The 13,907-nt window shown below is 44.7% G+C and overlaps 1 protein-coding gene across 1 annotated transcript in view; it reads right to left on the reverse strand.

Annotated features, from left to right (window-relative positions):
* The window catches only part of LOC146805013 (acetylserotonin O-methyltransferase-like), a 219,370-nt gene that overhangs the window by 26,281 nt on the left and 179,182 nt on the right, over positions 1-13,907 (reverse strand). The window contains exon 7 of the mRNA XM_085622163.1: positions 2,370-2,492. Coding sequence (XP_085478289.1) covers positions 2,370-2,492 — 123 coding nt within the window. The remainder of the gene's footprint in view (positions 1-2,369; positions 2,493-13,907) is intronic.

Genomic DNA, 13,907 nt, shown 5'->3' on the forward strand with positions numbered 1-13,907 from the left:
AAAAATCGAGGTTCTGCTCTATTGTCTTTCTTTACTTACATTTCAAACACTTAACTCCCCCATAGGCTGTGACAACAAATGTGGCCATATGTTGCTTTCCCTCATCACAAATCAAAAGTGTAGGGCCCCTCCCAAAACAAGCAGTCATTATGCCTTGCTCCTTAGTAATCACCTGGTACACAAAATGTATTTCACATTCAGGAGATGCGGTCCACGGAACTAGCAGGGATGTCCCCACTGAGCATTGGTGCATGTGAGACCTTTGAGCCCAGCAAACCCACCCATTCCCTCCCATGAGACCTGGATATTTTCCCATGGCACAATTATTGAAGTGGATAGTCTGCAGTTTTCAATCAACTCATCCTGTATAGTAGGGTTGGGTAACAATCTCCTAATCTTGCATGGAAAAAGTGCAAATGCATAACTCCTACTCAGTATATGTTAGGTATGTATTCAAAATAAGGACCGACCCAATATGCCAAACAGGACCTGGGTATTTATATATAATTCTAAAACATTGATCAAGTCAGACTTTTTTTCTGAAGCTGCATGTATGTTAACAGCGTCATATACCTATTCGAAGTCTTTAATAATTGTATTCAATATATTGAATGCAAATAAAAAAAAGTCTGCAAATAGGTACATGATGCCGATAATACCCACACAAATGGCCTTATAAAAAAGAGTCCCACTGAATCAATGTTTTAGAAAAACATTATAGGTTAGGAGCACAAGGGTCTTAGAGGTCCTGATGAAATCTGTGCATCTTGCAAAGCAGATGTAACATGTTGACCTAGAGTAGGCACACTGGCTCAGTAAAGTTCTTTTGTGTCATGTGATGTTTTTAACCATATTACAGGGCCCTCTATTTAAAGAGGGGATTAGAGTTCCTTGGAGATCTGTTGAACTTTTGTGTCTCAAGATCCCACTAACAACACAGAGACTATGTAAGTGTTCCCTCTCACTGCAAAGTTGAGAACACCTGGCGGTAAGTACCTTGCCAGGTGAGGACCCAATGATGAAGCAGGCCACATGATTAGCATGTGGTTCAATATTCAATAGGAACACATGTTATCTGCCGGGACAACACTAAGAAGCAGGGCATAGTGACTGCTTGTTTTGGGAGACACCCTCCACTTTTGGTTTGTGCATATCAGTTTGAGGAAACTGAGGGTCTTTCCCACATAACAGTTCCCCTCCCCCTCTCACTGGGTTTGGCTTTCTCTCTTCATGCATGCTTTCTTCTATCTCATTTCCATTGATTGTATTTTTTACTTTACTCTACAGTTCACTTTTCTTTAGACCAACCATTACTGTCTAAGAGCAGAATAGCTACGCTGTTATCATGTTAGTTCCCTTAAATCACTCATCATCATCAAAACTTTATTATCGATCACTAGGATCATAAAAGTTCATCACAATAATTTCTCATATGGCCAACACTTCACACATTTACCATTTGGTGCTTCATCAGCTTTATTCTCATGCTCACTTTGCCCTCCTTTCATGGTCTGTACTCTTTCAGCTTTTGATTTCAACCCAGTGCTCTGCTACTGCAACAATGTATCTCCTCTTCTTTCAGTCTTATTACTGCTTAGGGAAATAATCTTGGTTTGGTGGTGATCTTACTCAGTCTTGTAAATCTGATCAGTTTCACTAATTTCAACAACTGTGAAAGCGATGTCAACAACAACACAGTTGTGTCCCTGTGTATCCCCCTCAGTTCCGGTCTCATATGCTCTCAGACATGGCACATGATCTCTGCACACGCCAGTAAATTTACTTTTTTAGATCGATCAGAAAGTGCTAATTTTCCAGTCAGTGGTAATAGGCTGGAAAGGGATCAAATTCCTAATCTGACACACATGAGGAAGTAAGGATTTTACGGGAGGATCAGAGACTGAAAATACAGGAATGGGAGCAAACAATAAATTCCATGATAAATTATATTTGGGCAAATGAAATTGAAAAAGATCTTTGCTATTGATCTGTTTTGGTTCTATGATCAACTTTCGACGTTTTGCCTCAGGCGACACATGTGTAGTGTTGCTTCTCTTTCCAAGTCATGCAGCAAGAGCCACCACATCTTCTACACCCAGTAGACTCCTGCCATGTTGGTTCCCTGCCATCAGTTTAATAATATATTTGACTTCATAATGGACTATGGTTATATCACATTGTACTCAGTATTCCTTATCTATGACAATAATAACCTAAACTGGATTTGTTTTTTTAAAACATAATGCTGACTCAATATTCTTGTCTCTTTTAATACTTAGATTTTGCTTCTGTTCCCTTTGTGGCATTGAAAGTAATATTGTCAATAAATGTACTGAATTGCATTGCGGTTCAGGATAAAAAAAATGTACCTGATTTGCAGGAATTGTAAACTTTTGTTAATAGTCGCAGGCATTTGTTGTCTTTCCAACAATGAATGATTTGAGCCAAAATGTAGAAATCAGATTCTGGAATTGGATCTTCAAAGAAGTCTCCTAAAAGGAAAATTAGTCAGTAGCATATATGTTTGAGATGCCTGCTGTAAAAAGTCATTAAAAATTAAATTTCTTCATTCTTATACAGTTGTTTGACCTTCCAGGTGTGTCTTGTTTTCACTTTAAAATTAAAAAACTTAACTTGGAATATTCCAGCACAAAGTTCTTAGTCCCACTAAAATTGCTAATTAATAACAGTTGCCTCCTCCAGAGACAGCGGGTACAACAATACAGAAATCCAATGCTTAATATGTAAAATAGAAAGGCCAATAGGCCAGTTCGACCCTGATCAGGTGGTAATGCAACAGTGTCCGCCCTCCTCTTGAATCTTTTATTTTTTGTATTTTTTTTTTATATGTTTATTAGTTACAACAGGCATAGTGACAGACAATAGATGAGCGTCAAGTACCGAGTGCCAGTAATGAACAAACCCCCTCCTCCCCTCCCCAGGCAGAACGAATTACAAGTCATTGTACATCCTGAAAAATCCTGTGCACTGTTAGACAGACATGCATGGAGGTGCAAAGACGAAGGCAGTGGTTGAGTTATCGTAATAAAGCCGCTGTTACATAAAGATTAAGAGACATACATTTCCATAGGTTACATCAAACCTGGGTGGGACAACAGATATGCAGTGAGCGGGGCCCAGAAATCCTTGGGGCGTGAAGCCTCGGGTAACTCTTCTTCATAGATTCCCAACTGATCCCTACAGTAAAGCAGATCCTGGATCCACTTTTTTACCATTGGAGTGGTCTTAGCCCCCCCAACATTGAACGATAGCCCTTTCAGCAAACAAAGTGGATACTGCAACTATGCGTCTGTTGCAAGCCTTAAGGTGTTTAACATACCCAAGGAGACAAATCTCAGGAGTGCAATGCACTGGTTACAGCACAATATCAGTGAGCATCTTCACCACCTTGGACCAACAGGCAAACACACCCGCACACAACCATACCACATGCAGGAAGTCCTCATCAGCCGGCCAACATCGCAGACAGTTAGCGGACTCAGGCAGACCATACCTACAGAGTTGCAAAGGGGTATAATATAATTGGTGTAAGAATTTGAAGTGAATTATTCGGAGGTTGCAGTTCCCGGTGAGACGACTAGTAAGCTCGCAGTACACCTTCCAAAGGTCTGGAGTGAGGTTGTACCCCAATGCCACCTGCCATCTGAGACAGGAGGGGTGGTCACTCAGTTCTTGCTCTCCAAGGAAGCATTATAAAGTTTAGTAATTGAGCCCTTTCACCCCTTTCCCGCCAGCATCGACTGCAATGCCAATAGAGTCGTGGGTTCCAGTTGGCAGGGTATGCCCAGACGTGGGTCCTTTGCTCACTTTGCCACTGGATTCAAGATAGCCTGGCTGATGAGGGTTATGAACCCGAAACCGGTCCTAGGATGCTTGTTTCCGGTCTAGGGAAGACATGGCTTGGCAGTTCGGGCTGGACTGTTCCCATGAGGCACAAGGTCAGACTGATTTGCATATGGCCATGTCTAAACTGGGGTGGTGAAGTGAGCTAAAGAATGATGATGGATTAAACCCAGATCAGTTGACTGGGGTTCAGTGTTTGATTTGCTCAAACGCTCCGTTCATCATCCCCCCTTTGGTATCACCATACTGTCGAGCCATCTTTAACGGGAAACATGCGCAATAGTGCATACAATGCATGTCTGAAGTACCATAGTATTCCTGAACAGAGGATTCGCAACACAGCTGCAATGTCACCTGCCTTTCCCAAGCACAAACCCCTTACCCCCACCCACTTCAGCATCCCCAACTCGCCAAAGCCATCCCACTTCAAAAACCCCCACCCACAACATACCCAAAGGTGAGACGAGATTGTGATTTGTCAGTTCTCCCAATGTTGACTAAAGTGAGTTGTGCCCCCTTATTCCGTCAGGACCTGCCCGAGTGTGGCAAATTATACACCAAACAGGCCGGGGGTAGAGCAGGAGCCAGAGCAGCAGGGACCTCCAAGGATAACTTTCACCGCACCACGATGCCAAGGAGGGTGCACCAGGCAGGCATCAAATGATAGAGGCCCAGCAGGGTCAATGACACTCGTAGTGCCACCACAGAGTCACTCCCGGACACAAAATAAGCGCAGCACCACCACGGCAGCGCGTGGAATGTGGGGGGATTGGAAAGTCTTGCCACACGAAGGGAGCCATGTGGAATTTCAGGGGTAGCTTCTCAAGGCAACGGCAGGCATCCCGCGCATTGCAGCACCTCAAACACCCAATTAGCTGCCAAATATGAAGGCAGCCATCAGGCACAGTACCAGGAGGGGCCGGTTAGCAGGTCAGCATTCATGGGGCAGCTATTTGTGACACCGGCAGCTCAGGGAAGCACCCAGCACACCAGCGGGAATATAGGCCCAGCGAAAATATCGAGCGATCAGCAGCAGCAGGCAGCACCACAGCCCAGGCCCCCCTTGCACGCAGAGCAGCAGCCTTGATAGGGGTGCACTCCCACCAGCCCCAGAAACAGCAAGCAGATTGCTGCACCAGCCCAGGGCCCCCACCCACCTCCGCAGCCACAGGCCCCGCTGGTGCCACACCCCATTCACCACCGCCGGTACCAGAACCGATGCGGTTTGTTGACAGCCACTCAAGGACCAGCTCAGGTCACAAGGGGACCCAGGTAGGCGGCCGCTCTCTTCCATTCGCTGCTCCGCACTCCGCAGTCACTCAGTCAGCCCCGTGCGCCGACATCCGCCGACACCTCAGGCCCAGAGCACCGCCTTGGAGATGGCCCAAGCAGCTAGGGCACAGCAGGAGAGCCGGTGCACGCAGACAGGCCAACACAGGGGATCCGAGTCTCAGGAGCGCCCGGCTGCAGCCATTTTATGAGAGCTAATCGGCGGGGCAGGCAGGTCGAATTTAGTGCACTGCAGTGGACCAAAGCGCGATTTAACTCTCAAAGCGCTTGCAGGTGAGCTCCACAGCACCTCCCAGTCTAGTCAGGGGCAGGGATGCAGCGATTATTGGCAGATATTGGTCAGATGATGGCTCGGCCGGGCGGAGCAGCACTAAGGTGCAGCCATCTTGCCGTGCGCCCTCTAACGCCCCCTTGAATCTTTATTTTCAAGGAGATTTTTCAGTCTTCAGCCAAATCTATTAGTGTAATTGGTAAACTTGGATAAAATGCTTGCTGCAGATTCTTTTGTTTTTCTGGCCTTGTCAAACTATTGTAGCATAGAAAAAATAAATAAATTCATCTTTGGGCAAAGCTTCGCCCATTCCTTTGTGTAAATTACATTACAAGACTTATTCATGAGAGCCCTGCATCAGTTTTGTACCTGGTAAAGTGGTACATACGTGACACAGTTTGCAATGTGCAATTTTGGCTCATGTCCTGGTATTTAGAGGGAGTGGACTGAAAACAGTAAGAGGCACTTTTTGGGTGTTCTAAAGCTGTGCTAGTTAGCAGCTGTTATAAGTAAGCAAGTTAATTAATAGGTATGATGTCAGTTGTAGAAATTACATTTTATTTATTATCTTAATGTATCTTCTGTGATCCTATGTTGATGAGAGCTGTCATTCTGTGCCATTCCCTGGATGAAAAATGGTAGTCCTTCTTCTATTTTTCCAAAATGTCTCGGTTTTTGGTTCTCAAGATCTGGTCCCCCTAGACACAGGGCTCCTATAAAGATTTATGAAGTCATGTAAAGCCACCCTGCTTCGCTTTGAGTGGCCTTGTAAATCATGAGTAAGGCGATGTAACGCAAATTGCTGCTTCGCCATACTCTGCGCCAGGAGGCGTTCAGTGCTTAATCAGTACTTAATCATCAACACCGGCGCTTTTCATGAGCACCAGTTAAGGACACATTAATTTATAGTAGGTACGAGGAGATTAAGTAATTTGCCCAGACTCGCAGGATGTTGAGCCAACACCCAGACTTGAACATGGTACAGCTTCGAAGTCGGCAGCTGTGGCCATTATGCCACATCCTCTACCCGCTTTTATTGTTAGTAGTTGGTTCTGTTATAGACGGTGCCAACAGGAGAAATGGGCTGGTGCAAGTACCCCAGCACTATTGTTTTGGCAAATTAGCCACAAGATGCATTGCATGGGTGTTGTGGTGGTTTTTCCCACGCAACACCCATGGAATGTGATGCTGCCCCAGATTTATAAAATGATGTAAACCTGGGGATGCATCAAATCTGTACAGCTCCCGGGGTGAGGCATAAAAAAGGGGAAATATGTTAAAATCTCCTTTTTTTACCTCTTTCGATGTGTGCTGCATTCTGCAGTATACAAAGAAAGAGGAAAGCTCCTCGTAGGATTGTATATATTTAGGAAGGTGCCCCTTCCCGCATCAAAACAATTCTGTCTGAAATGGAGGGACACTTGCACCGTGATGCAAGGCTTCTATGCTGGCACTAGGCTGCCAAACCGCACCTGCGAAGGCAGAAAGGACAGAAATGCACCAATTGCCTTGCTGTGCTGCCCTACGCCACAATGCCACAAATGAGGCCCTACATGCCTCAAAATTGTACAAAACTATGCATTCTCACACCAAATGCTGGGAGGTTTTGCCACAGATCATGCCACCTTCCCTAAGAAACACCACCATTGTGGATGTGGAACTGCTGGTTTACCTTAACTCGTGGCATAACATTTATGTAACAAAATTGAAGTATGAAGATGGAATGCCTGTTCCCATAATCACATCTCAAGGCCGAATCCTTCTAATCTACAGCATAGTAAAACTGGCAAGGGTTTGCAGTAAGACATGTTTGTTTGGAACAGTGTTTCAACAAACATATAGAACACATTTTTGCAGGCGTTATAACCTTACAGTAAATTTAATCTTACAGCAATTAGATAAACAGTCTGTTCGCTAGGAAATGTATGACACAATTTGTTTGCAGTTTGGAGGATTTTCTTGGTGAGAATCCATTCGTTTTTTTATTACACACTGCATATTTAGGTGCAGAGGTCCTCTTGTGTTCTATCTATTATCTATCTTTAGCTTTTTGGAGAGATTCCTGTGCTGATTTGTTTACCCTATTCATCTTAACTGAATGTTATTGTACCAGAGAACTGATATAGATGAGAACTGAACTAATGGTAAAATTCTGGAGCAATGTTCCTACAACCATAATAAAACTGACATTCGTGTTCGAACTTTCTATATTGTTTAATGTTGCTTCGGCTAACCAAAATGTTGTTCTCTAGTCCTCTTCCAAATGCAACATTTGACATCTTAAATACTGTTCAACTCATTGATGCAATCTTTCAGTCTCCTTGACTGTCTTGTGCTCATAATACATGGAATGCCATAACTGATTATTGACACAGAGTACACTACACTCCTGATGCGACTCATGAATCCAACTCGTAGTCTGTTGTGTGAACTGAACTGAAGGCAGGTACGTAATCTTCCCATGATGCAATAATCCTGCCTTTTCTTTTCAGTCTCCCTGTTCTTTTATTCAAGGTTCCTTAACTATAGACTCTGGGACAGATTTACAACTTTTGGTGCATCTCTGCAAATCAGCAGGGATGCGCCAGAACAGATGCGTCACGCAATCACCCCCTTGCGCCACCACGGATGTGTCGCATTTACAATGCGGCGCACCATGGTGCAAGGAGGGGCAGATGCGTGACGCATCTTGTGGCGTACGGGCGGCGCATTGCTGGAGTCACAAGCACGACGCAACTCCTGCAATGCACAGGCGCTGCCCATACTTAACGTGGTGTGTCACTCCTTACGCCTTCTTCAAGCAGGCATGAGGATTTGACGCAGCAGCATCGTAAAACTGACTCAGTGAAATCTTGTAGATTTCACTGCGTCAGTTTTACGGGGCTTTCCTGCGAGGAAACGCCCACCCTGCGACAGAACGCCCACATGAAACCCGGCGCAGGTTTCATGTGGCACAGGGCTAGATGCATCACGTTGTAAATAAGTCGCAACGTGGCGCATGGTTTATGCCACCGCTGCGTCACAAAAGTGACGCAACGGTGGCGTTAAAGTGTCGCAAGGGGCTTGTAAATCTGTCCATCTGTTTTTATTGATACTTTTGTCAAAGTGACTTCACTTTTATTAAAATATAGAATGGTTGTTCGAAGTCTTAAATATCAAAATAATGGCAACTCAGTAATCAGTTTATTCTCATTTTCCGGGGAATTCTGCCAGGAAAGTATATGTTTTACTATCATTAAAAACTGATCTGTAAATATTTATAAACTCATAAATAGAGAAGAAGAAAATCCATTTAAGTTGCCTAGGCATAAATGCTCTAGCTTATTTAAAAAATAGTAAATTGTTGTGACTAATACGTATCCCAACTGATTCTTTGGCTACCAGCAAGTAAAGCCTCCACTCCTCAAAAGACCTCCTGATCCTAAAAGCTTTTTGAAATTGCTGGTATAAACCAGTTATAAAGTATATTTGAGACAAATAAGTCACTTGGTGGACCTGCCATGTATCTGAATTTCACAGAGGCAAAACTTCTCCTACAGCATGAAAAAGCATCTGTTTCAATAATAAATTGATACTATGCATTAGATTATTGAAAACTCGTGCCAGCGATATTCTGGTTTCAATATGCATGGTGCACACAGTGTGCTTCTATGTGAAGGAATATGTGGAGTTTCTGAGGTACATACTGAAGCACACTTAATCAACTTTTCAGAATTTAACTTCTAATCCTATAAATTAGATGAGATTTTAAGTAACCCTGGGCGTTATACTACGCTTTGCCCACGTAGCGCTGCCTGCTTCGCACTTTTCGAAGTAGGCGAAGCAGGCAGCGCTACGCACACGTCAGGGCGAAGCATAGCTGCCTGCCACCCGCCACCCGCCTCCCGCCCGCCCTCCTTTTAAAATAATATCATGCATGATAAAATAATTAAATGTAAAGACTTACCTGCAGCGCGGCGTCTCCGGTGCTCCCTCTTCCTCGTTTACAACTTCTTGTGACAAATGCGCGGACGCACGCGCATGCGCATTTGTCACAAGAAGTTGGAAACGAGAAAGAGGGAGCCCCGGAGACGCCGCACTGCAGGTAAGTCTTTACATTTAATTATTTCATCATGCATGATATTATTTTAAAAGGAGGGTGGGCGGGAGGCGGGATGCGCGTAGTGGGGCTACACGGAGCGCGCGTGTGAGCATAGATTTGGGCACACTACGTGCTGCTCCACGTAGCCCCACTAAGCCCACTACGCCCAGGCTTAATTTTAAGTAGAAGGATGTAACGTAGGCTGGCTTGCAGCATTGTGTGTTTTCCAAACTGTTCAAGCTTTGTGCAATGCAAAGCTTATCAAGTTCCTTTTTTCTTCTTTTAAAGAAACAGAAGCTGGCCTCAGCTTACAGCCCTCCCTTCCACACATCTTACCTGAGGTGGTGTATGTACAGCCTCCACACTCACAATCTGTTTGCTGGAGGAAGTTCTACCTGGTACATTCTGTATCAGGAAATCATCCCACCAGTAAGATCTGGAGGGATAAACTTCACCTCAAGTAAAGTTAGTTTGAGAAACTGGATTATTGGTTGACCTGGGTGTGAGCCCTGGTCAAGTAACATCCACAATCCCTTGCAGGGTAAATCAAAAAAAGTCACTAACTTTACTTGTGCCTAACCCTGGGTAGCGTGGCACAAGAAGCAGTCAGCCTTAACTTAGAAACAATGTTTAAAGTGTTTAAGCAGCATACAAAGAGTAGGGAAGAAAAAAGACAACACGCAAAAAATCCAAACCAATTTAGAAAAACAGAATACATTTTAATAAACCATTTGACACCAAACTGGAGTTGTGAATTAAATTTTTTTAAATAAAAGGTAGCACCTAAAAGTTCAAAGCACCAACCGCGTACATCTAGTTGTGCAAGACTGATTCAAAGTCAAGAAATAGGGCCGACCGCTATGGAGCACGGTTCGGATGCAAGAAGTGAATTGTGCCCGGTCAGCGCTTGCCTTTGGATTTGGAAGAAATGCTGAGAAAAAGTGCCTTAGATGATTAAGTTCAGCAGGGCAATGCTGAAGGAGGTGTCTGAGGAGGGTGCATAGTCATTGGATGGCCTTGGGTTGAAGCCACAGTAAAAACTTCTACGTGAGGACTTAGCCGCCAAAAAGTAAGTTGAAACTTTCCAGTGGGATGCGGTTGAGGGCTCTGACCAAAGACAATTCACAAGGTTGGATACCCCTTTGGCAAAGGGACACTGAAAAGGATTTGCTGCTGTGGAAAAGAACATTGCAGGAGAAGCCACAAAGTCAATCCGACCGGTGATGCACCTTCGGTGGATATGCAAGCAGCTTGGTGCCTGTCTCCCCCTGGTTCTCAAAGCACCTTTGGGCCAAAATTTGTCCAATTCCTCAGTTAAGGTTTTTGGCCATTTGGGCACCTTTTTTTTTTTTTTTTTTTAAATATTTTTAATACATTTTTCCATCAGTGCAGTGAAACCAACAACAGAGAAAAATAAAGGACTCAATCCTCAATGTATATATCAGGAGAAATCCGTACTTCCCGCGTTTCCTCCCTAATGCCCCAACCCTCCGCCCTCTCTACCCCCACCCCCCCTGCCAGTGTGCCCGCGTCAACCCCTCCTTCACTGCTGCTGGGAGGGACCCGGGGTCCAGGAAATCCGAGCCCAGGGCAATCAAACGAGCCTGTCCACTGTTCTCAAGAGACCGGAGACCCCCCCCCCGCCCCCCATCCAGATATTTGGGCACCTTTACCACCACAACTCGGGTCCAGGACTGGTTGGACATCTCTTGTAGGTTCAGACTGGGTTCAGGTGCGAGTTCAAGATGGTGGGAGCAAGGGGAAAGCTTATTCTGGTCAATCCTACAGCAGCTGGTGGCCAGAGGAGAACATGGCTGCCAGATAGCTTCAGGTTCCGGGTGTGATCACGGGCAGGTTGTGTGATCAGCTGAAACAGTGAGAAATATTTAGCAATACTTACGAATAGCATGTTGCAGAGGCCCTGAGCTCAACCAGAATTAGGAAAAGAGCAGTCAGGGGATGGAGGCGTGTCTCTCTGGACCCCACCAGCAAACACAGTGTGGGAAGCGGCATCAGCAGAAGCTGACACAGACCAGTGGATGAGAGCAGCCCAGGAAGTGAGGAAGGCACGTAGAATCATGGCAAGGATTGCGCTGCAGGGAAAGAGCAGCAGCACTCGCATGTTGATTGCCCATGTTGGTTTCCTACCTACCGGCGAGGCTGCAATGGAGGAAAGAGCTGGTATAGCCACCAATGCTCAGAAAGGCACAGGGGGGCCTGCGGAGGAGGAGCAGTGCAAAATACCCCACAACAAAGCCACAGAGGAAGATAGGCCAATTGATGGGGTGACAGAGGGCTGGTTCGTAAAAGGGAGTCAGAATAAAAGAGAGGAATATGCCCTGGGAAGCAAGGTGAGAGATTCACATAAAGACCTGCAGAGAGCACCCACAGGGAAATGAAAAAGTAACTCTGACTCCATAAATGTTAAGGTGAATAAAGTGGGAAAAAATTACAAGCAATAACTTTTCTCAACCAGTATTGTCAAAACTTGATAACCAAATCTCCTTACAGATGGGACTTAGGGTGGAGATTAAAAAGGGGATACCTTATAAACAGTGGCACCTGAAAATAACTCCCTCACTTAGGTCTTTTTTTAGGATTCAACCTAAAATATCAATGTCCAGCAACCAAGTGGCTGCACTTGGCATAGCTAATGCAAGGTCGGTTGAAGAGCCAGGGGCAGCAATGGAGAATACGCCATCTGCAGAGGGAGTAGAGGAATGGTCCTCAGTACAGGAAGCTCAGATGCTGGAGACATTGGCAGGTAGAAGTAACGGAAATATAATCACCTTGACTCAAACAGGTATCAGTGCTTGGCTGACCTGGGGAAAGATGGGGTAGAAACACTGACTTAGACCAAGGAGGAGGCTGGTGCTATTGCAATCCCATCATTAAGAGTTACTTCCAGCCGACCAGGCAGGGAGCAGTCAGATAATATACTGGATATTCTGGATACAGGGGGAGCTGCAATCCATTTTTCCTTAAATGCCATCTTATTCACTACTAACGCCTTGGAATGTATACTGCAGTCCCACTCAGAGGAGGCCAGAAATGTTTTCTCTACCTCACAAGAAAATCAAAGGGAGATACAGGGTGTATGTGAAGGTTTGGCAAAAACACTGGACTCTCTGACACTAATTACCCAGGCACTCAAGGAGTCAGTATCTGAGCTAAAATTCATCATGACCACAGATAGGGCAAAAAAATCAATGTTTTGAAAAAAAGAGGGAGAATGCCAAGACAAATTAGAATCATTGTAGAAGAAATTATATAAGAATCCTAAATATGCCAAAGGGGAGCAATGGAAATGACATCAAGGTCTTTATTGTGGCTCTGCTAAAGTCAGTTGGGCTAGTGGCGGAGACTGGGGAAGAGCTGTCCAAGGACACACAAAGAGTCCACCAAGATCCAATAAAAAAACACCCAAGTAAGGGTAAATTCCACAAAAATCTGGTAAACCTCTTCACATATTCAATCAAAGAACGCATTCTGAATAAAGCATTGAAATTGAACTCCCGAAAAGAAGCTGCTTCTCTTTTGAGATTAGGTCAGACATCTCAAACACCACCCTGAATAGGCAGTGGGAACTAGGGAAATAATAGAAAACTTCAGGAAGCTAGAAGCCACAGCCCGGCTGAAATTCCCAGCTACCAGTCAATAACAGAATACATAATTTCAGGGATCACGAGGAGGCAGATGTACTATTAAAGTAGGTGAGGATGGCCAAACCCCCTCGAGATCAAGGCGCCCAGACTCGTACATTCCCTATTCCTTTCTCTCTTCAATACTGATATAGAATTTGTGCTTGTATAATCAGGATGGAAAATATGGAGAGGAAAGGGTTGGGTAGGGCCCTGTTTGTCAGCCTTTAGCTTTCATATTTAGGGACAAACACAGAAGATGTGGGCTAGTGTCTCCTGTTTGTATCTGCAAAGTCTGCAAGTTGGATTCTGCGACTGTTTTTTCCAGGAGGGAATTACATTTTTTGTCTCCATGTTGCCAAAACTAAATTACATAAACTGATGCTTTATTACTATTGAAAAATGTGCTGCCAGATACTCATGGGGGCGTAAGTTGTTATAGAAGTTTATCACAGTCCAACCCCCCTCAGATAGAGGTGCCCAGACTCTAGCATTCCCTACTCCTTTCTCTCTTCAGTCCTGATATAGAATTTATGCTTGTATAATCAGGGTGGAAAAGATGGAGAGAAAGGGTTGAGTAGGGCCCTATTCTCTGCCTTTAGCTTTGATTTTTTGGGACAAATGCAGAAGATGTGGGCTAGTGTCTCCTGGTGGTATCCGCAAAGTCTGCAAGTTGGATTCTGCGACTGGTTTTTCCAGGAGGGAAATCAATCTTTTGTCTCCATGTTGCCGAAACTAAATTACAAAAACTGAATCTTTA

This window comes from Triturus cristatus, chromosome 8 (genome assembly GCF_964204655.1).
Source record: "Triturus cristatus chromosome 8, aTriCri1.1, whole genome shotgun sequence".
NCBI classification, from domain to species: Eukaryota; Metazoa; Chordata; class Amphibia; order Caudata; family Salamandridae; genus Triturus; species Triturus cristatus.